This window comes from Filicampus tigris, chromosome 11 (assembly GCF_054856515.1).
Source record: "Filicampus tigris isolate MCC_2025a chromosome 11, RoL_Ftig_1.0, whole genome shotgun sequence".
In the NCBI taxonomy this organism is placed as follows: domain Eukaryota; kingdom Metazoa; phylum Chordata; class Actinopteri; order Syngnathiformes; family Syngnathidae; genus Filicampus; species Filicampus tigris.
In genome coordinates this window covers 5665248-5690332 of record NC_141227.1, presented here as the reverse complement: position 1 = coordinate 5690332, position 25085 = coordinate 5665248, and the positions used below count along the sequence as shown (strand labels likewise).

General features: G+C 41.3%; 1 protein-coding gene across 1 annotated transcript; it reads left to right on the top strand.

Annotated features, from left to right (window-relative positions):
• The first annotated feature begins 1063 nt into the window (after nt 1–1063).
• sertad2b (SERTA domain containing 2b) lies at nt 1064–17429 on the top strand. Its single transcript, XM_086045681.1, has 2 exons — nt 1064–1316; nt 12125–17429. The coding sequence occupies exon 2, from the start codon at nt 12129–12131 to the stop codon at nt 13317–13319; it is 1191 nt and encodes a 396-aa protein (XP_085901807.1). The 5' UTR covers nt 1064–1316; nt 12125–12128; the 3' UTR covers nt 13320–17429.
• Nucleotides 17430–25085: the final 7656 nt, after the last annotated feature.

Below are 25085 nucleotides of genomic sequence, written 5' to 3'. Positions count from 1 at the left end.
TAATATTGTTCAAACAGCTCTAAAACTATAATAACAGTTTATAGAACACAAGAACCAATACGCTGACAAGTGCACTTCAATATTCCAAAATAATATACTCAAAAATATTCAAAAAGGTTGCTTTAAAAGTACCCAAGAAAACATTTTCCTCTCCTTATAACATTGTATTTAACAACAACAACAACAACAACAACAACAATAACAACAGCAACAAAGTTATTGAAATCCATTACAAAACCTTCCACAACAATTTTTTTTTTCCTTCCTCAACAATTGTTAGCAGAGCGGGAGAATGTTTTCACTCTACTTTGTACAGTTCAACGGTGGTTGGTCACCATTACCGCCACCTACTGACCCGGGTGTGGAATAGATCAGGTTTGAATGAAAGTGTTTTGTACTTATTATTGCAAGTGAGCTTAACTGTAAAGGAAGTACTCTTTACTCTAAACACTAAGTAGTTTATATATATTTTTTATATTTATTTATGATTTTTTATTATATATTTTTGATAACCTACTGGTCACCTGCCACCTGGGATGTAATTTACTGGCACCACTGTGGCCACATCACAAAAATCATCATCATAGAGTATAATGGCCAGTTTAAAACGCAGTGGGTGGAGGGGGTGGAATTTGGGGTGGAGTAAATGTAATGGCGTCACGTCAGGACAGCTGCTCCCTCTCTGCCTTCTCGCCCTCCTGTGTCAAGAGTCTAGTAAGCCCGTGGCTATTGACAAAAGCACAGTTTAAGGCTCTCTGCCGTAGAGAATGTTTTTATACCATACCGCAGTTAAATAAATGGAAATAAAAGCAAATATAGGTAGTATTATTTGTTTAAGTTGTGGCTTGACAATTTTCTCTTAAACATTCCATAACAGACGTGTTACACAAATGACGGTTGATGAGGTTGAATAAATGGAAAGTGTTATTTCAAACATAATGCCCTCAAACACATCACATTATGACAACGTGTAATAAACAACGTGTGTACCTAACTAATGATCACTGAACTTGTTTTGCTCTGTGTATGTGTGTGGTTGACATTCATGTTTATTTATTTTGTCTCATTGTACATTCGCGTCTTTTGCGTCTCTCAACACTGTGGCGTCAAACGTCACGAATCGCCGCTTTTCGAAGTTTGTCCGACAGTCCGCGAAGGCAGCAGCGTTCCTACAAGCGAGGCAGTTTCTCTCTCCTTATCAGCGCCATTGTGTGACAGAGTCTCCAGCAGCGAGGACGCCTTGTTTTCCCCCTTGTCGAGTGGACTGTTTAAATACCCCCATGTTTCTCTTCCAAACTCCGGCGGACCTGAATCTGGTAAGACACTTAATCTTACTTCAAATCGATCTCGAACGTACACGCCAAGGTAACCGTACTGTACAGACAGCGCCGCCGTGCTGCGTACAGTACAGAATTTGTACTGAATAATAGAAACGGGAATGCAGTCGTGTTCATTTTAGTTGTGACTGATGGGACCCGAGAGGAAAGAAAGTTATCGTATTAAATGTCTCCAGACAAGATTCCCCCCAACCCCAGCTATACTTCAATCGTCCTTCAATACTCTTTAACAGTGAAGACAGTCGAGGCAACCTCCGCCGCTTTGCAGTTTATCACAGTCGAGGAAAGTGTATGTGAACTTTTCCAGTTAACCGTACTGCTTGCGTTTTGGTTCCAGCGACATGTTAACGATCACAACATTTTACAAGTGCGCCCTTTTCATGCTCACTGTAGCACTGTTTGCCAGCAAAGCTGCCGTAAGCGCGGAGTGTTTTAACCCGATTCAGTGGGACTGTCTCAGTCTATGGAGGGGGTAGTGTTTTGTAACATGCACTACAACACAGGAGCCTGCTAGAATGACTGGAGCTCCTCTTCACGGACTCACTGGCTGATTCGCAAGCGTCATATAGGTCGTGTCAGAGGTGTTAGGTCCGTCTGGAGGAGAATCCCGCCGCTGAGCCCCCTTTCAGCTGCAGAGGTGTGTGTTTGATGGCAACTTAAACAATTGGAGGTGCTGCAGGAGAGTCGTTGGAGTGCAGGTCTTGATGCAGCTCACGTTCCTAAAAGAGAAGTGCATGGCATGTGGCTGCAATAGCTACTTGGAATTAACTTACCGTATATATGTGAAATAGATTTCTGTTTTGGTCAAAGCAGTGACAGGTTTCAGTTTATAGCATCCAGTGTGAAGTTCAAAGCTTGGATCTTGTTGAAGCTTCGATAGTTGACTCATTTACAGAGGTGCCAAAATAATTTGCTTCTTACTATAGATATTTTTTGGAGTGGCAAGCAACATTTCCTCATTTGCTGATGGTGTTGGAAAACAGTGAACGTTAAGCTTCCTTCTTTATTCTTAGAAACATTGGCGACTGGCGAGTTATTTTCCATCTCCAAGACTTTAAAGCAGTCATCCCCAACCAGGGAGAAGTAGCACGCAAGTGATCCGCAAGAGATCATAGGGGTGCTGCGGGAAATTTTCCAATAGCCCAAGTTAATTTGCCTGAAAATGTGTATTCATTAGTTATGATATATTCGTGTATATAGTGACAGGCAGAGCTATTAAATGTCCTTTCACCATATGGCACACGTTACACCTAATCTGTGTATCCACCTGTTGCCACTTATACAACATAATATATTTCATAAGTCCTATCTTCCTGCGATTGTGTTAACTTTCTGTTTAATTCAACAGGCACAGATTGTAAATATCTTGAGTAAATTGAGACAAGATCACCACTATTTCAGTTGTCATACGTTTTGTGACACTTTTGTTTGGTGTTCTGAATTCCTACAATGAGTTTCACACCAATGAGCCTCTGTGCAGCAGTACGTCTTATGTACAGTGGTATTGATGAAGTTATATTCAAGTAGTGCTACCTGAGAGAAAAGTCATAAAGTGGGAAATATGGTAGCTTGGCTGTACATGTCTGCAATAGTAAGGCAAGTACATTCGTAGTAAGACAGCTCTACTACAATAGTCAGTCTGATATATTGTACTTGGAAAGCGAATATAGTGCCGGTTCACACCATCATTAAGGCAGGGATGCCACAGTAGTGAAAGTCATTCTGCGAGAAGAGGAGGTGTATAGCAGGTATACTACAGTTCACTGAATGACAAGGCGGTATACTGCAGTAATATGGCAGGTATACTGAAATATTCAAACAGGTATACTGCAGTAGTAAAACAGGTGTACTTGCATGTTAAAACACTTCTGCTTGAGTAGAATGGTAGGTGGGTATACTGCAGTAGTGAGGCAGCCATTGACCAGCCAGATTGAGGTTGTAGATTTCAGTAGTTCCTGGGGCTGTTGCTGGAAGTATCAAGCTGTGTTTTCTCCCACCAGAGGCTAGCAAAGAAGAGAGGAGTGCGCCACAGCATGCAGACACGTCTGCTGACCTAAATCTGCTCCCATCTCTTTTTTCTTGATACGCATAATGATAATAATTTAAGGAATGAAAGTCTTTACTGCCGGTGGCTGCAATCATTGTGAATGATGATCGATTTACAAAGCACTTTTCATTGTCCAGTGTTAATATACAGTAGTCGTGGTGCGCCATGGACGCTTTGTGCTTTAATCAGGCACTGAAGCACTTTGTTAGGTGCTGTACACCTCGCTTGCTTGGGCAAGGGTTTTCTTTGTGCTGTTAATTTGTTTGAAAAGAGGAAAAAAAGACAGTTCTTCATACTAGCCTCCAATCCTTGTTGCTGTCAATAATCAAAGGACATCTATGTTGAAATCATTCATCCATTCATTTTCCATGCCGCTTATCCCTAGTGGCGTTGTGAATGTGCTGCAGCCTAAACATCTTCTGTGCCTCTTGCCCAAAGTCAGATGCGTAATACACCCTGCACTCTATAAAAACAGTTGGGTTAAAAATAACACAATTTGGGGTCAAAAATGGAGTGATCCACAACTTGGGTCAATTTGCCCCAACTTTCTTGGTTGTTTTTGCAGAAAACAGCCCCAAAAATGGGTACTTTTGTACCAAACAACCCCCAAAAATGCGCTGCTTTGTACAAAACAATGCAAGAAAGTGGGTCAAATTGACCCAATTTGTGTCCATTTTTGACCCCAAATTTTGTTATTCTTAGCCCAACGGTTTTTAGAGTGTGGACTGGTTAGCAGCCAATTGCAGGGTGCATATAGACAGACAAACATTCACACTCAGATTCACAACAAAGGACAATTTAGAGGAAACTTCCACAAGCACGCTGGGCACAGGCAAACTACACATATGAAGGTCAGAGCCCGGATTCAAACCCTCAACCCCAGAACCAAGAGGTGGATGTGCTAACCACTCATCCACCATCCTGTCTAGTTTGAAGAAAGTTAGCGCATAGATTTGTGTCTTATTTGGAGTTTAAATAAAACAACCATTTTACTGAAACGAGCATACACACAAACAAATACAGATTCAGTTGTAACTCAATCATCCATTTTCTATTGCCTCATGTGAGCATCACTGTCCACTGTCTCACGTGAATATGCTCTGCAGGATGTCGAGTAGAAACTGGAGTGCGTTGTGAGCAAGCCTGTCATTATGCAGGACACTGTTGTGTTGTGAATTTGCTTTCTGATACGCAGCTGACCTCTGTCATGTGAATGATATCATGATGTGAGACAGAAACAAACACATGCGCATACACACACACACACAATCCACACGCACACAACCTAAGAACTAAAATATGGTCAAGGTGAAGTTTGTATCAACATCATTTTAACGGTATATTCTTGTGTTGATAGTTGTGTAACTAAATCCTGAATAATTTGGTCACAACAACTAACCGTGGTACATCGACTTCGATATGTGCCGTTGCCCGACTGATTTTTTTTTTTTTTTCCTAATTTAACATACCATATGTGTGCTAGATTGTTTGGCAGATAGTGAGCAGTTCTTCAATAAAAAGGGCAAGCTTTTTTCAAGCTTTAGCAAGAATTAGGCCTGTATTTCAAACAACCACACACCTGCTTAGCGAAGTCTTCTCACTTAATTCTAACACACAATTCAAAATGCCATCAATAGCCTGACAAAACGCATCGGGAGCAAACGGTGCAGCAGCACAAGTAGAGAGACAATATAACGATGCTCATTGACCATCTTCTTCGTGTATATTCGTATGCGTGTATTATAATGCCCCCTGGTGGCCACACACGGCAAAGAGCCGCACAATGAAATGAACATCTAAAGTGCTATTTTTATCATCAACCCACACGACACATTACAGTTACGACTAAATGTTGACACTTTTTGGAAAGCTGGAACAGCTAAATGTCATTTCTCTTAATGTCAAAGGGGAACTTAGATGACTTTTGACTTGACTTACAAGTGCGGTCACGGAACAAATTGAACTCGTAAGTCAAGGCAGCAGCACTGTGCTATAGTTTATGTTCAAACACCATGGGTGGAGTTAGTCTGTTCAGGAGACAATTTCAAGTTGATCATCCTTTGGTTTTGTCTGGAATGTGTTTACGAGGACCACTTTGTGTGTCTTGCTCGCGCACGCACGCACGCACGCACGCACGCACGCAGTGTGGTCTTCATGTGTTGCGCTGCATGTCAGAGTGCAAAGGCGGGCAGTTTGAGCAAAGCCCCGACTGAATGTGCCGCTGAATGCGTTGAACGACACGCACGCACACGCTGTCTTGTGCTACATTCATGTACCTGCAGTAGTGTCGCGTGTGAGTTAGTCTATCTTTACTTTGTGCATCCAGAACCTGAAATAGCCGTGTCTACGCGAGGGGGAGGGGTGGATGCGTAGCACAGGCATGGAAACCAGGGTATCCGGTTTCAAGATCATAATATCACTGCAGAGTCCGTCCACTTGCACCGCACTACTGCACAACGCAATCTAACGCACTCACTCATTACACGCACTTGAGTATATATGTCCACTGTATGTGTGATGTTTAAAAATTCATTCCCTGGCATGACTTTGATTTACTTCATGCGCCGTTTGGTTGTAGCTTGATACATTTAAGATAAAAGTGGACACTTGTCCCCCAAATGATCAGGACATTTGAGGATATTTGTGTGTATACAGGCAAAACCGAACATGATACATTATACAACATATTGCTACTGATAATTGTTTCATTAAGTTGGGATGGACATTTCAGAATTAAAATCAAGTTCCGGCAGCTTATTGATCCATGTCGGGTTTTGTGTGGATGCAGGCCTTAGCTGACATTATTTAGTTTTTTTGTTTTTTTTTCAGACCACAAACTATTTGAGTCTGAATAGACCGGACCACTGTTGCTGCAAAGTGGTGCGGTTCATTTTGCCATACTTGCTTCAAGAAGTGATGATCACAATTCTCAATTTTCAGTGACTCCACCAATTGGTGTCGGATAACATTATGAACATGAGTGTAGATCTGATTAAAATGTTTTAGATTTCAGAAAACTGGTTCAATGAAAAGAAAAATTGTGGTCGTCATTTCCAAAGTTATAAAGCTTGTTTGTCATAACCGAAGATTACTGTCAGCAAAACTTTGCCACAAGGTAATCATCCGCCGTATCCTGGAATTTTTTGTTTTTTTAAAAATCCAGTTAATTAATTTGAGGCAATTAATAATAATTTACAGGTGCTCCAACTTCCTCCCACATTCCCAAAAGATGGTTCACTGGTTAATTGAATACTCGAAGAAGTAGCAAAATGATGACGTCTGTCGCTTTTCATGATGTAAAGTCGGATACATGTGACCTGACTGTTCAGACTGAGGTTGCTTAGCAACAAATCCGATACATATCTGATCTATTACCACATTTGAAAGCAACCCGGGTCGGATTTGAAAAAATCGTAATTTAGCTGTTCTGGCTGTCCAAAAAATAAATTAAAAAAAATATATATTTGGGCCATTCCACCAAATCAGTGCCAATTGCTTTTTGTAACGCTCTCAAAATGAATTTCTTTCTTTAGCTGTAAATTTGATGAAACACATATTGAACAATTCAGGAAAGTGACAATAACATACGAGCAATTCAAGATTTATAAGATAGTCTTCTGAAATGTAATTTGTTTGAAGAGGTGTAAAAATAAATAGATGAATTGACAATTAAACCATCATCAAATAAACAACTATTTCGATCATGGATTAATCGTTTAAAGCCACTGTTTAACTTAAAATCTTCCTGATTTCAGCCTTGCAACAGTAAATATTCTCAGATTTCTGGAGTCATTCATAAAAGCAGACTGATCATCTTTTGTGTTTCATCAAAATAAGACATTTGCATACAGCTGCTTTTACTTTACGGTACAAAACAACAATCATCATTTTCCCCATTTTCTGACATGTTCAAACCAGTAACTGAATCATCATCAATTCATGGAATTTTTTTTAGTCATTTTAGTCTATTACAAAAATAATGATTATTTACAGTCATAGTATGAATAACCTGTAAATGACATGCAGTTGAACCTGAGGTAGCCTCACAAGTGTATATCAAACTACAATGAGCCCTTCTCATTAATCCGTCCCCAGGAAGTAGCTCTCAATTTCAAAAACCTTTCCAACAATCCCTCTCGTGCGATGTTGCTTAATTGTTGTTCATTTGGTTTTATCATGAAACAATACCAAATAAACAGCAATCACCGGTTAATAAACAGTAGCCAGAAAAAAGATTTTGCAATACATTTTAATGCTAAATAATTTTGTATTCGATTATTCAATTAATCAAAGGAATAACCGGTAGATAATCGACACTAAAAATATTCAGTAGTGGCTGGCAACGCTACTTGTTTAGTAGTATAGTAGCGTCTGGAGGCACATAACAGGATTTTCTGCGTTGTGGGAAGGCACTCTATGATCTAGCTTCTGTATTTGTATGCAAGAAATGATAAAGTACATTTTTCATAATATACACGTCATGTACCCTTTTAGTATTTGGCCGTTGTCACCTCCATTTAATCAGTTTGCATTTAATCAGATGTAGAAGGCCTGTATTAAAAAAAAAATCCATATGTAACAAGGTATTGTCCACTATAGGAAGTGTCTTTGTTTTCACCTGTCCCGCATGGAAAACTCTTTGGGCGAAAATGACGTGAATGAAGTCCACATTTCAATTTGGCATTGCACTACTGGATACACAAAGATGACTATTTTCCTCTGTCGTCTTCATATCTGGGATCATAAAGTGTTGCTTGGTTCTGAACCTGTTAGTGGGAAAAGAGTGAGATGGTGAGATGATGAGGAGACCTGAGATGAAAAGGAATGAAAAAGAAAAGCAGAGGAGAGGAGAGGAGAGGAGAGGAGAGGCGGGGCTTACGGAAAAGGAAGAGAAGGACACTGAAGTGGAATGTAAGGGGTGGGGCACCTCTGGTATGTCAGCCCTGTACTCTGTGTGCATAAGTGCTTGAGTTTGAGTCCAAACACCCTGACATGAGTCAGAGAGGCACACACGCGCAGCTGCTTCCACTCTCAATCACACACACACAGGCAAACTACTTTGAAACTGTGTCGCTCACTCTTTGATGTTCTTCTGAACCCGAATCCTGTTTTGTGCAATCTACGTATGTAGACGCCAACAAAGTCCGATTAGTTTCTGCTCTCTAATCAACACGATCACAAAGAGCAACCTCCGTAACGAGATTCTATTACACGTCAATCACCCTCTCAGCAAAACTTTCATGGGCCGTTGCAAAACCGGAACATTCTGACATTCTTAACTGTCCATCCATCCATTTCCATAAAAGTATAAAAAACAAGTTAACCACTATATTGTAAGAATTAAATCGGAAGTTAACCCCCCAAAAATTATTTCAAATATTATGTTTTTTGTAGCCCCATTAGTCTAAACACAACATTCTGAGATAATTGCTTACCTGAACTCCTGTGAGGTGCTCTCAGCTCTTGCGTAATAATGTCTAGCGTGACAAAAGCAGAAGGCAAAGCAAAACACAATCAGAATGAATCATTTTGTAAATGCTTTGTTCCCGTACGTGGAGGTTTTGCACCAAATTGACAACATCTTGCATTTCGGCACGCATCACAACAGTTCAATTTTGTGTCATGTTAGGGGCATCCCAACCCCACTATTTCACACGGTTGTAGTCTGTGGTCTAGAAGTGCATTGCACTGTACAAAGAGTAAATATATCTGTCCCGTCATTTAGCCACACCAGAGACTAGCATCCACTCTAAAACTAGTATTTATATCGAATAACCCTTGAATAGAAAGTTGACACTCTGTGGGGCGTTTACAAGTGCTTCGGTGCTCTCCGGCGGTACACTGTTATTTAATTGAAATTGAAAGACTCTCTAACAACCCCCAAGAGAGTGTTCTGACTTGTTGATACCTACGTACAGTACAGTATAAAATAACGTTCAAGTAGTCATGATTTTGGTTAGCTGTCTTTTTTTGGGCGAACTTGTGTTGAATGAAGCCTCAGTTGGATCACAAGCATTGCAATTTTACTGCGCGTGCGTGATCACCGCCTTGTTGTTGACGTAAGCAACGTGCATGAAGCAGCATGGTACGATACCTTGAATATTTTGTCACGTTGCCCGCTGGACACTTGCCCTGTGAAATGTTGCTCGTTACGCTCCTACCTTTGACTCCGCCTTCTTTTCCTCCTCCTCTCCCGCCTCCCTCTCTTCCTTCATACCCCGAAGAAACCCCCACCACCATTTCGTTCTTTGTCATCTCTTTGGGTGAATTCCCAGCTGACTCTGTTTGTCATGGCAACCAACCAGTCATGGTGACTGGGCCTGCAGCTCACACTTCCTGTGTGTGCGCCTGTGTGCGTGTATGTATAGCGGCTGGCTCTATGAGCCTGTCAGCCTGGATTAGAATCAAATGTACTGCAGCGATGCCTGTTTTCGCTCTTTCACTCTTGTTTGTCTCATTTCTGTCCTGCTCCTGTCCAATCAGACAGTAAAAGCGTTTCAAACCGCTTGAATAGTTAGTTGCACTTTTGGATATACCGTGTGTCGCTATGTCTTGCACACCGAGCGGCTCTGTGCTGTATTGGCATAGCGGGAGCGTGGAAGGGGTTTGGCTTAAAATGTGGCCTATGATCTTGTGCTCCAGCAGGGAACACTGCTATTACATAACGTGTGTGTGTGTGTGTATTTGTTGGGCCCCAGTATGGAGCAAAAAGGCTCCCATTCTATCTGCTCTTTGGTTTAAATGCTTTCTTTATTACATCTACTGTTGAAATAAACCTGCTGCCTTAAAACAGCTTCATGCAACACTGAACAGTGGTGCCTTGACATGCGAGTTTAATTTGTTTCGTGACCACGCTCTTAACTCAAAAGGCGCATATCCCGAATCGTCATCATCCTATTGAAATGAATGGAAATGCCATTAATCCATTCCAGCCAGCCCGGAAAAATTTAACATTTTTTGCTTGTGGTTTTGATAAGGGGAAATAACATTTTGTAAAATTGTACTTAATGAAAACAGAGAGTAAACACAATTCAATTCAACGAACATAATTCAAGTGTTTGTGCATCATGATTTAATGCTGCAATGAAATTCATTGCGCTGCTCCTTCTGGTGTGCTTGCCTTGGCCACCAAGATGCAGTCTTATACTGTCCAATCATGCAGACACAAGCAAAGTGTTGTTATATTATAAATTGAATTGAACTTTAAATGTAACATGTACTGTTGATACCTACTACAGAATTAAAATATTAAGTAGGAACAATGGTATTCTTAGATTCCAACAATCTTGCAAAATCATGCCAGGTGAATTCAGATGATGTCTCCCGCTCGTATTTTTCATGATGGACACTTTGTTCTCCTCCCTTGCTGCTTTAGTTATCTCACAAGTAATAAGCGCTAATCATAACGATATTTAGAGCATTATTTCGATATGAGCATGATGCACACGTTTGTGAAATTAGTCAAATCAAAGATATAAACCAAACAATTTATTAACAAACTATTTTAACTTGTTGGAGGAGAACAGTTCTCTATGCCGAGCGAGAGAGCACACATAAGCAGGCCAGAAAAAAAAGTTTTAATGACTACACCCACAAAGAGATTAAATGGGCACTTTAAGTGATCATGAGCCCAGGTTACTGCTAGCAGTGAAATAGTTAAGAGAATGAAATTCATGAATTGATATTTTCTAGTCCATAATGACCTTAAAAAGTTATTTAAAGAAGTAATAACAAAATATCATATATTTTATTAGTCTTAGTCATGTTTGGGAAAGACTGCTACAGATGCTGTATTTTTTTTACTGATAGAAACAGTGATGACATTCTAGCTAGGCCATCAAAGTTAAAAATAGAGATTAAATGAAGTCAGCTAATCAATATACCTTTAATTGAAAACAATAATTATTCATTGTTGGAGTATTATAGGTTAAAAAGTAATTAACACACTTTGAAATTAATCTCATTCCTATTTGCTCCGTTCCTTATTGTAGTAAATTGTGCATCTCAGTTTGTGAAGTGGTAAAAAAAAAAGGACAGCAACAGTCGCAGATGCATTTTCAGCAGTTTATAGAACCAGAAAAACACTCAAGCTCACAATTACAAAATGAGAACACAACAACAGGCCAAAACTCACAGGCAGACTAATTTGTAAATTCCTGACATTATTCACTTGGCCACGCCCCTTAAAGACACACATTCAACACTACAGTTGTTGTTGTGATTTTCGGCTTGTCTCAATGTACAGCGAATCGTTCAGGTCAAAGTGGCCTGAATTACATAACGCACCTTTTGGTGAAATTGAACTGTAGTACGGGTAGGTGGGGGTTGGATGTGTTTACCTTGGGCCCCAAATGACTAGCTATGACCCTGCGCGGAGCCAGTGATGTCGCAAGCCGGCCGACATACCCGCAGTGTGAATTTGCGGCTCATGCACTGATAAAGAAGGCAGCTTGTAGCCGAGAGAACTAATGTGATATATATATATATATATATATATACCGGTATATATATATTGTACTGAATCACACAAAATTGAATCATTCACCTTTAACTGAACCGTCCTTGGATCCAATTATATCGAGATACTCGAACTAAAAAAAAAAAAAGAGTAAATTAAGGTACTATTGGACTTGGTTGTTTAATTTGACACTTTATCGGTGGGCAGGCCCTCTTGATATTTGCATATCAATTAAAAAGTCCACTTTCCATAAAATGTCCTTTTTTTCTCCTTGCATTCCAGATTTATGTTCAGTAAAGGTGCCAAGCGAAAACTGGACGAGGATGAAGAGGTGCTGGAAGGCAAAACGCTGGAGGCGTCGGCGGCGGGAGGAGGATTCGGCCTGGGCCACGAGGGCCTGTCCAAGGTGTCGTACACCCTTCAGAGGCAGACCATCTTCAACATCTCGCTCATGAAGCTGTACAGCCAGCGGCCGCTGAGCGAGCCCAGCCTGGAGCGCCGCGTCCTCATCAACAACATGCTGCGGCGCATCCAGGACGAATTGAAGCAGGAAGGCTCCTTGCGGCCGTTGCTTCTGCCGCCGTCGCCGCCGCCCGACGACCCCATGGACGAGGGCTTCCGCGAGGCCCCTCCCTCCTTTGGAGTTCTGTCAGCTGCGGTGACGGCGCAGGTGTCTCCACCATCCGCTTTGTTGATGCCCGCCATCATTCCTCCGCCTTCGCCACACCCGTCGGTGCCTCCCGCATGCCCGCCTCCGTTGGATGTCTGCCTCACTCCGGCGTCTTTGCTGGAGGACGACGGTGCAGATTCCTCCTTCTGCGCGTCATCTCCGCCCACTCCTCCTCTGTCGCCTCCCCCGCTACAAAGTCAGACGTCTGCCGCCATCGCTCCGCCTCCTGCCTCGTCCAGTGACGTGAGCGGCATGGCTTTACGTCCTCCTACAGCCATAACTAGGACCGCAGCAGCCAATTCTATGACAGCAACTACCTCCCTCGCTCCCACAACGCTCACCCAGCCCTCCCACTTAGCGGCCTTGACCCCTGCAAAAGACTGCCGAACGCCAGGCTCCAAAGCCGAAGCAGCTTGCGGCTCGCTTGCGGGAGGCTGCTGTGCCGAGCTCCGAGCGATGGACGCCATGCCCGCAGCGCCCCCTGTTGCCCCGGTTGACATTTACCCCTCCCATTGCCCCCCTTCCACGCCCTCCGGGTTCCTCACAGACCTGGCGCTGGACGACGTCCTCTTCGCCGACATAGACACGTCCATGTACGATTTTGATCCCTGCGTGACGGCGGGGGCGGTCAGCGCGTCGGCCGGCGCCGGCCTCGCCAAAATGTCACCGGTGGTGACGACTGATGACCTCCTCAAATCGCTCGCGTCTCCGTACAGTGGCCCCACCCCCCAGGTTTCAGCCAATCAGCCTTTTAAAATCGATCTGACAGAACTTGATCACATCATGGAAGTGTTGGTTGGTTCATGACAAGCAGGCGCCCCCGCCCACCTTTTAGAAACAGACGCTGCAATCCAGACAAGGGACTGAAATGAATATTTTAGACAGATCTGGGATGTGTTTTTCTGCTTGTTTTTCATTTTGTGGTTTTAAAGTTTGCAATTGTCATTTTCAGTTGTCATCTTATGACAACTGTTACTACTACTACTACTACTTCAACACTGTGCATGGACTGTCCTCACCTTTCCAAACACAGAAATGAAAATATTGGGAAGCAAAGATACAAATGAGTTTACATTTCGATGCTGGTGAGGACCTCCAAGGAATGAATTCCCTAATATAAAACCTAATCCTAATTTTAACCTGTAACACTGACCTAAACCGTAGCCCTGAACGTGTCACGAGTTGTTGTTTTTGTTTTGCGTCCAATACTACGAGGATCCTCACCGGTACATAAATTGATGTGACTGTGGAGATACACTCACACAGACGCACTAACAAACATGCACACACACACACGCAAACACATGCGCACACTGAGTGTGTGCGTCTTTTAGGAGACGAGTGCCTTCCAAAAAAATGACCACTTACCCAATTCTTCTTTTTTCATTTGCTCTAAGTTGTTGCTTGTAATATATTTTTTAATTTATTCAATTTACTGTCCTCATGATCAAATAATAATTTCATTGTCTTTAATTACAGATGCTTTCATGTTTCAAACTTCCTTTTCCCCACAAGGAAGAAGTCCGCTACATCTTAATCATTCTTTGGTAATATTTCTGACACTCTTCGGTCATGTGATGTTGATCTCAGTTCAGGTCTGGCTTTACCTACTTGCTGGTGCAAAGTGCTGTGAGATGCTCTTTTTATACGCGCATTTTGAATATGCTGGGCTTTGCAGCAGAATTCTGATCCGCCACAGAGTAGATAGTTTATTGTGTTTACATTAGAAACAGTTGCGCATTCGTGTGCTTCGGTCAGGTGGGGAAGCGCTCTAAAGTCCAACCAAAACAGACATGCACAAGAACTGTAAACAAATCAGCTGCCACGTATTGCAGGCAAAGCCATTGTGGCACTATCGTGACTCAATTATTTCCTTAAAATTGTATGAAGACAAAACACATAAGTGTATTTCTAGAGATGCCTTCTATTGTTTGTTTGTTGTTGTTTATTTGTTTTTTTTGCAACCGATTTAGTAAGTTGAGTGCCAGACAAATTACAGCACGGCGTACAGTATTACACAAAGCCTATTTGCACAAACCGTTTTGTTCAGAATAGAAGCTCATATTTACTAAATCTCAGGGTTTTACTCACGTCGTTATATTGTGCAGCAGCGTTTTGAGGTTTACCCCAAACACCCTGGATGTTTAGACGCATACACAATTCCTGGAGGGCTAAATCTGTCCAGTAATCACTTTCAAACCGATACCCCCACTTGTTGCACAATTGTGGCCGTAAAGCGTTTTGCCTCACACAAAAACAAAAACAAACATGTATTAATTACAATTTTGCCAATGTCACTGTCACATATGATTAAGTCAGATTCTGAAGTACTGTATTTCCTTAAATAGTGGTTTCCACTCTTAACAGATCCCTAAATAGTTGCCTCCTTTTTTTCCATCTTAGAAATTCAGTGTGCATGTGTTCAACATGCCCATGATCTTCTTTGTCCTCTTCTTGGATCATTATTTGTCTGTGATCATTGATAATGTTACATAATTACTGTATTAGTACAATTAATATAAAAGTGTGCTGCGGTTGTCTCGCAACCAGTCCAGGGTGTACCCCGCTTATCGCCCAAAGTCAGCTGGGATAGGCTCACAACTCATTCATGACCCTTAATGAGGAAAAGGCGTATATTTAAAAAAAAAAAAAAGGGGGGGGGGACTATTTAGAATCTACTCAATTACACAATTGATGTAAGTATTTCATAGCTTTTGAATTAAAAAACTTTTTACCCCAAATATTTGATATACATTTACCCAATTTTATGCAAATTGTTACCCTACATTTATTGTTTTTTACAGTGTACACTTATTGAGTAGATTCTGTAGTTGTTGTTTTTTTTCAAAGTGTAGGAATATTTTAGTATTTTTTTCTGGGTAACACTTCTTATTGATATACAGTACTTGTAAAATAGGTAATGTAGGTATAAGTCACCCTTTATTTCATAATTTCTTGACCGCTTAAAATAATTAGGTACATTTTGCATAATTTTCATGGGTAATATTTAACCACTCTCCAAAATTGTTTTAGAACTGGTACCCATTAATGCCTGGTCCCTCTGCAGTTGAGTAAATAAATACCCCCCGGCCACTATGTGAGGAAATAGGGTATTTTCCTGTGAATCATTAGTATGTAGCAAAAAAAAAAAAAAAAGTTGGTCACTTAGGCTGTGTTCGTATCTGTACTTTTTTGTACCATTTTGCCCGGTTTGCTTAGCGTTCACATCTGTGTTGTATTTGTTACTCAACCAATAGTTGGCCAGTCTAGATACATAAAATCATAACTTCGCTTTTGATATATTATATCACAAAACTTTCAAGTTTACCCACAAAATAGTTTTTCAAGCGGGGCCGGGCCGCTTGTTTTGGTGCACACCATAGAGCGGATAAAGTGTGTTCACACTTGAGCAAATGAAGCGCACAAGTCGGTGCAATCGCACTTGAGTTCGTTGTAACCAAGCCAAGTTGCATAACATAATTCAGAACAACTTAAGACACATTTTGGGAAATAGGCAGCTACCACCATTTACTTTGTTGTTTAATTTCACACACTATTTGGACTCAAGCAATCCTGTTTCCGTAATGTGTCCACTTCAAGCTCATACATGCTATCATCCGATATTGTCCACAATACGTCCATTTGTCTTCTTGCTCTCGTCCATGCTCGCGACTCAAGGAACTATTTTGTCTGTAGTTTCCCCGGCAAGCAGCCAACCAGCCGCCATGTTTTTAAGCGTCTGGCCGAGCTGCTTTTCCTGAAGAGAATAAACGCCGGAAGAAGGGCAACACTTAGCAATTGGCGACTACACAGTGAATTTCATAGAGTACATTTTACTCTAAAAAGACCCAAATTTGGTCCCAGTCTAAACAGAGTAGACTGGGACCAAATACAGTATTTTTAGAGAAGAATGTACTCTGCGAAATTTACTGTGTATTGAATTTCATTTGTGCAAAGTACACATAATAATCTTTTGCTGGAGTATTGCTGTCACACATTGATTAGTGCCGCTAGAATATTTATACTTTTGCAATTTCTTTCCCCACCCAAGTGTTCTTGTTGCCTTAACTGATATACAGTATGAAAAGGCTGTCAAGAGAGCTGCCAACAGCTTCTGTTGGGATGAGATGTGCTCATCTTACTGTGTTAGCCAAAAGCGAAAGGTGTTCAAGTAGCCCGGCATGACTTTCCCAGTCTACCTTTGACCTCATGCAGTATCCAAACCATCAGCACCACTTCTCATTTTCATAGACAACTGCATCAGGTTTCGGTCCCTTTGTTTTACCTTTGTCAGTGGTGTTTTTCTCTGTCAATGAAGTTATTTATTCGTTTTTTTTCTGCTCTGTGTAAATATATTTATTTTAATTTGAAGTGAACTTTTGGATTGTAAATATTGTACACAGATTGTGTAGTCAGAATGTACTCCGCTCCAGATAGGATTGTATCTGAGTGTGGAATTAGCGTGGAATTGTTTTTTTTTGTATACGTGGGTCTTTTTTGGTTCCTTTTTACATGTCTTTTATACCTTTCTGTTCGCTGTTTTCCAATTGAAATTTTTATGCAGCAATACGCAAAAAAACAAGAACCCATCTGCAAGATATCAAGATTCCAAAGCTTGTCATAGATGCCTCAATGCCAAAAGTTATGTACATAGGATGAACGACAAATGAGCTCCTGGGACTTCACGGACCAGTTTTTCTTACTGAATTTGTTCAGCGCTGTGCAAGCATGCGACACAGCACAACTTCCTGGGATGGACTGACCGGAGTCAAGGCTGAGTTCCTCCAAAGGCTGTATTTTTCACAGACCTTCGGCTTGTGCCTTGTTCTATTCAATGGAACACAAAACAGTCTCTCTGTCTCCCTATAAGAGAAAAAAAAAATATATATATGAGATAAACTGACTGCTGACTATGAATTTGAAAGTCTTACTTTTGTAGTTTTATAAATATGAATATATATATATATATATATATATATATATATATATATATATATATATATATACGTATGAATATATATACAAACACACACACACACACACACACAAAATAAACAGTAAAAGAATATGACGCGTGGTTCCTTTTTAAAACTGACATCAATCTTGCCACTTGTGCACATTCACATCTCAGCTGTCCTCACCTATCATCTTAATTCATCCATCAATCCATCCATTTTCTATACTGCGAAACCTGTTCAGGGTATGGGTTCAGGTCGACTCCCTGGACTGATCGCCAGTCAATTGCGGGGCACGACGAGGCGGACAAGCACATCCATGCATGGCAATTAAACCAATGCTACCAGCGTATAGCAGTAAACCACTAAAATCAGTAGCTCCGCCATAATTCGGTAAACGTACTGCTGCAAGCCACAAAGCACGCACTCTTACAGTATATATGATACTATTAATACACACATTCCAGCAATGCTCTAGAATGCTCCATAGGCTATGGAATGTGCATTTTCTTGAATCTCGCTAGCTACCCTCAGTTACTTCATGAAGGTCATGGACTCCTTCTGCTTCCTGAAAACTACCATCACACGGGCGAGGCCTCAAATGGAAGCCCACCGTCAACTTCGTCATCAAAAAGGCCCACACAGGGAAGGAGCTATGCGCTTCCGTTTCCACACGGCTGCATAACACCGAGACACTTGGATGAGCCTTCATCATACATTTAGATTGTAGTGTTGATACTAATAACCTTTACACATAATATGAAATAATCTTTATTAGCAATAAATATTTGATACGTTAATCAAGATTCACACCATTGCACACGATCAACGTAGCCGATAAGTCATTATTTATCATACCATCCACACTCATATTGCAAGCAGGAACAAATCTAAGTCAAAAGCAGTGCTTGGAATGGAGAAGAAAACATATTTCTGTGTCATCGTGCTGAATAAACGAGACATTTGATAGGCAGTATGCAAAATAGGGTAGGCCATTGATCACTCTGATTGGCTGTCAGCTACTATGGATTGATTTTATTTCATGCAACAAAATAAGCAGGCTCATTGTACTCTTAGCTAATGAATATATATATATATATATATATATATACAATTTTTTAAGTTATTCAGTGTTAGTAATGCCACTTGATACTGTTCAGCTATTTGAAGGCCATCCGCATTTAAGGCTGCATTTGATTGGTCAAAGGATTCCAATTCAATTCTGAAACTCATTGCACATTTTATCGCGCTTAAGATATTTTTTGATATATTGTGCAGACCTTATACTGTATATAGACACATATCCAGACAACTATGGTATTCACACTCCTATTCACATAGGCAGCCTAACACGCATGTTTCTGCTTCATAGTGATACTATGTGACATTTCATTTTGACATGTTTCAGTTTCCAAATATGGTTTGTCACCATAGACAAAACCTAAACATAAATGTGGACATTGAAAGTCATCAAAGGTTTATTTTTATTCCACATCTGTCACAGTTCTGCTCCATTGTTGACCTGTGTGCTCGTTCAGTGATTTTCCACTGACCCCACCAGTGCGTCACTCATATTCTCCCCCCTGACTGCCTGTTCGTCCCTCCAGCTTTAAGATCTCCAGTGGGCCCATGCCTCCAAGTTTACATGCCGCACGGGAACTAGAGAGTCTGTGATGTCCTCCTTCAGCGATTCTTGTGGGCCACCCTTGAAGAGAACACAGGCGAGTTTGTCCGCTGTCACGGACCTGGGCCCAGGCCAGCACCAACCCTCCTCCGTTCTGCCAAGCAGTTTGCCACCGCTGCCAACTGGACTGAGGCTCTCACCAATCAACACAGCCAAAAGGTGTGGTTGCCCACCTTGGACCTTCTCTTGCTGTTCCACTCTCCTCCATTGCTGTTGGACACCGTGAGTGACACAACATATACCGGTACTGTCCATGAGTGTTGTGACGCAGCGTCACATGAATTGGAGTTTTGGGTACCAGGGTTATAGTAGTTTGGGATTTTTCATTATAGTAGTTAGTTTTTATTTCATTCAAACTTTTGTGTTTTCAATTCAGTTTCTTGGCGGCACGGTGGTCGACTGGTTAGCACATCCGCCTCACAGTTCAGAGGTCGTGAGTTCAATCCCGGGCCCGACCTCCCAGTGTGGAGTTTGCATGTTCTCCCCGTGCCTGTGTGGGTTTTCTCTGGGTACTCCCACATTCCAAAAACATGCATGGTAAGTTGATTGGACTCTCTAAATTGCCCCTAAGTGTGATTGTGAGTGCGGATGTTTGTCTCTGTCTGCCCTGCGATTGGCTGGCAACCAATTCAGGGTGTCCCCTGCCTACTGCCCGAAGACAGCTGGGATAGGCTCCAGCATGCCCTGCGACCCTAGGGAGGAGAAGCGGTATCGATAATGGATGGATGAATTCAGTTTCTTATCATTTGTTTTTATTGTTATTTTTTCCAGAAATTGCTTCATTTTAGTGTATACGTTTTTTTTTTTTTTCTAAATACATATACGGAGTATTTGTCGAGTGAAAGATTGAAAAAAAGGCCACTAACTGTTGTGACATGAAGTAAAGTACAATTCTCAAACAACTGTTCGACCTTCCTGCATCTGTACGGAGGTACAGCAATACCAAAATAAAAACATTTGAAATGAACTGGAATAGTTCATGCATGATATTAATTGACACCAAGGACGTTTTTGCTGTAATCATAGTTTTTCAGTTTCATTGATTTTTTTTTTTTGTAAGCATTCTCATTTTTATCTTATTTTGTTAACGGAAATGTTTTTGCAATTTCAGTTTTCCTTATGTCGTTAGTTTTCATTCACTTGTTTTTATTAATATGTTTGTACTGAATAATGGGTCGACACACGTCGCTATATATATATATATATATATATATATATATATATATATATATATATATATATATATATATATATATATATATATATATATATATATATATATATATATTAGAGATGTTCCGATCAGGTTTTATGACACCGATACCGATCATGCATGAGTGAGATCGGCCGATACCGATTCCGATCAAATGGAATACCTGTATATTTTTCCATTTATTTATGGTGATTGCCATTATGCAATATTATCTGAAAAAAACTGCCATATTATTGCCATAATTTTGACAAAAATATATATATATATTTTCAAAAGCATGAAGAAATACAAAACCGTTGCTAGCACAGTACAACAATTATTCAGTCACAAAGATAATTGAAAAAACAGCTTTTAGTAACACAGTTTTTAACAGATCAAAAGAATCAGCAGTCCCAAAATACTTAATTATGCAAAAAGTCAAATAAATAACATGCCATCTAAACATTGCATTGTTCAGAATATCATCAAAGTAGAAAAAATAGTCACATGCAGGCTTCACTCGAATAAACTATTCAATGAGTTCCTAAATTGAAACGACTCAGGAACTTGTTTTCTTGTCTTGTTCATAGACAAACTATCATGTGCATTTGTCAAAGAGAAAAAAGTAACGCATCATCATCATGCATAACACATTTTGCAATACATATGCCTCATTCGAACATTGTCATTAAAAGCAGTACGCGAGCGAAAAACGCCATTGTTAGACTCAACATCGACACAGGACTGACATCCGAGCTCCATTTAACACTTGCTAAACTTAAACAGGAGATTAGGCCTTCTTTTAGGAAACTTTTTCGGTGCGACAATACACTCTCTGGTGGAGCTGCGTCTGTGAAGTATTTGCGTCACGGTAGCACGTAGCTATCGAGGCTCGAAGTGGGCGAGCAGACGGCGGAATCTGGTGTCTTCCACCACCGAGAATGGTTGGTCATCAAGTCCGATAGATGTCATTATTTTCCTGGTTATTTGCGTTGCCTTTTGCCTGTCGCGCTGGTATGGGTTTGAGTTGGTCAGCATGATCTGCGTTAGCTGCCGTTTCATTGTTGCATTCAAATAAAATCACAAACTGAATAATATGAAGTTCAGATCTTCCTTAGACAACCACAATTATGCCATTCTTAATATTCAATACAATAAAAAATACACAACAAAACAAAAATAATTGAATAATAATTTACTAAAAATTGAATCTCACCGGGTTGGCAGTCTGTCAACCTGGGTGGGCCTGTGCACTCCCAGGCCCACCCATTGCTCCGCCCATGCATTGCGGGCTGCAGACAGTCTTTATGTGAGCAATGAAATAAGTTAATTAGCAGTTACCGATTAGAGACTACATTACATTAGAAGAACGTATGCATTTTCTTGTTTCTCACACAAAGCAAAGGTCACACAAGCACGGAGAGAACGCTCAAACTAGACACAGGAAGGCCAAGGCCTGGATTTGATCCCCAGAACTCACAACTGTGACGCGGATGTGCTAACACTGAGTCTTGGGATTTTAATTTTATTGACGACTGTGGTGCACCGGCTGCTTGTCTTTGCACTGAATCGTTACTGTCTGGATAACACACTGGCAGACTGCAGAAAAAAAGCTCAGCCTTTCAACATGTCTTCCACTGTGTTTGCTGTCTCTTCTCGTTGACAGTGGCACAGCACCAACATTTGCCACTGTTCGACAGTCATGACTTCTGATCCGCAGGGCTGCTGGTTATTTCCAGCATTTAGGCCACACAGCTGTGAGGGGAAGGGGGACAGTCTGTCTCTATTGGTGAAGGGAGGGAGGGATAGTTTAGCTCAACTTAGCAACAGCCCAGCTAAGGTCAGCGAGGACAACGCAGAAGACAGTCTGGAAGGCAGGCGAGGACATGGAGGGCGTCATCTCATGAGAGACCAAACATGTCCTTTCAGAATACCTCCGTAAAATATGAACATGATTATCTGTCATTCGTATTTCTGTCACTTTTTCCCTCATAAATATTAAATATATGTGTTTAAAAACGGCGGGAATATATTAACCAGTCAATGCTTATTTTAAACAATAATCATTTTTTAAAATGACAATCATAAAACCACAATGACGCCCAATTCTAATGGGCCAATAAGATTTTTCTAAATGGACGGTTGCATGTGATGCAAAACGTGCGGAACACAAAATTATAGCGCTAACACAAAGCGCTGCGTTTTAAGACAAACAATTGGTCGATCATTAACGGATTCCAGAAAGGGGTGCATGACTGTACACGTACGCAAACACTGCTCAACTGCAGCGTTGTTCTAGCCCCATCTTGTGGCGGACTCAGGGACGCACGTGTACTGTAATACATAATGAGGAAAACGGATTTACTAGGCCGTTATCATTATCATGAGTAATAATATAGTCCATTTGGTTTGTGTTCTTTATACACTCGCCGTGTTGACATCTTGTTTTCCAGCATTACTGCTCTGTTAAACTGTGTGCTATGGGCATAAATACGTACTATAGCGCCCCCTATGAGCGCTGGCTATGGTGCTAAGATAATACTTCTCTCTCATCTTTTATGCTCATTCCATATGGATTTTGAAATGCATTTGAAAACACTTTAATTATTCATCAGTGTAATGATAAAGTGGTGAGCTTATAAGCACAGTGGATGGGTGGGTCGTGCGTATTCCTCTGGGTCAGGAGGTCCTCATGCCACAACCCCCGCCCGCCCCCCCACAAAAAACAACAAAAAAATGAACATGGTAGCTTCATTGGCAGTGCAAATGGTTATTTGGCTATAGTGGCCCTGTGACTGACTGGTGACCAGTCCAGGTTGTACTCTGTCTCTTGCGAGAGTACCGTTCAACTTTAGCAGTGTAACAGCTTGCAGATTAAAGCTGTTCCTCGGCCAGGTGTTCCTGCTCAGGATGCTCCGGAGACTCCTGGCTGAGGGGACAGGATGTAAAGGGTTGGGTCCCTGATGAAGCAGATCCCTCTTTCTGCATCTCCTGTTGAAAGCGTCTATGGTTGTGGGAATACTGTACCCCACAATCTTCTGAACAGCCTTCACCATCCTTTGAAGAGCCTTCCTTTCTGCAGCCGCGGTGCTACATTGTGATATTGTGAAGCTGGTGGTGAGGATGCTCTCCACCTCATCTGTAGAAGCTCCTCATGATACATCTCCACAGTCCTGCACAGCGCAGCTTAGAGGAAGTAGAGACGTTGGTGAGGAAATATTTCAGCTCAAGGTGAAGTCCTTGGAAAGGTGGACACCAAGGTACTTGTAGCGGGAAAGCACTTCCAATGTGCAGGGGGCGAGGAGTCGTCTGTTCCTCCTGAAGTCCACTACTATCTCCTTGGTCTACTTCACATTGATGAAAAAAAATAGTATTTTTGTATCAGTCCATCAGATGTTCTAGCAACTCTGTGTACTCAGACTCATTGTTGTGTTAACCATAAACTTCAACAAAAGGCATCTTGGGTTTTTCACAGCACAGTCATAGGTCAGTAGTGTACACAGGAGGGGGCTCAGTACTGCCATGTGGGGAGCCAGTGCTGAGGGTGATGGAGGAGGAGACTGTTGTGGATCTTGATAGTCTGTGGTCTGTTGGTCAGGAGGTCCAGGACCGAGTTCCCCAGTGATGGACTCGGCCCAAGAATGTTCAGCGTTTGCACCAGGTTCTAGGGTGTGGTGTTGACGGTGAAGGAGAAATCCAGGAAGAGCAGCCATAGGAGGTCCTGCTTTCCAGGTTGGTGAGTGATGTGTGGACCACTGATGAGAAGTTTCATTTGATAGAATTTCATAGAACATGATGGAATAGGAATTATGCTTGGGGCCGTTTTTATAATACTTCAATTATTACATTTCTTTAAAATAACTGCAACAAACACTCTACGAAAAAATAAAGCATGAAAAAAAAACATTTCTATTTCGTATATTTGACAAAAATCACAGTTTTACCGAAGTGAGGGGCTGACGAGCTCGAAACCGGAAATGTGACGTCATCAGATGAACACCTATAGTTGTTCATCTAATGACGTAATCTAATTATGGCATCAATGGGGAACGTGTACAAAGCCACTCAGAAACGGACTCAGATAGCAATGTTTTGAACTTATCTGAGGGGATCCAGGTGTTTGAAGACCTGGAGGAAGAGGAGGTTGTTGGCATAATGAATGCTGGACCTTACATGTACGAGCCATATGGTCAGGATGAAAACTTTCTGCCCGAATAACAGGGCTGCTGCCTTTTTTCCCTCTTCCCCCTAATGTGTCACGGGTTGAAATACACGCTCTTCCTTATATTTTTCATTTTTCTATGTTTACAATTTCTTGCAACCAGTCAGGAGTTGTAAACGAGACGTTTTGTTTCAAGTGTTTATGCAGAATTGGACAGGATGAACAGTTTCGATGTTGCTTGTGACGAATCTGCACACAGAAAAACAAAATCACTGGACTGGCATTGCCCGGACGGCCAGAGCTGGAATCGGGAGCCAGTGAATCGCGTTGTTATTGGTCTAATTATGAATCTGGGTGAGTTGCGTCATAAAAACTAACGAAAGTATGCTTAAAATAATTTTAGCCGTCAAAATATGGTTGGCAAAGTTTACCTCACACTTAGTCTTTAAATGAACCTAAAATGCAAGCTTGGGGAATGTAAGAAGAAGCCAGAGTATCTGGAGAAAACCCTCACAAGGACAAGCAGCCACACAGGATGGTCAAAGTCAAGATTCAAACCCAGAATATCAGAATTGTTAAG

Coding starts and splice junctions, on each gene's coding strand:
- sertad2b (XM_086045681.1), top strand. CDS start 12,129: ATGTTCAGTAAAGGTGCCAAGCGAAAACTGGACGAGGATGAAGAGGTG.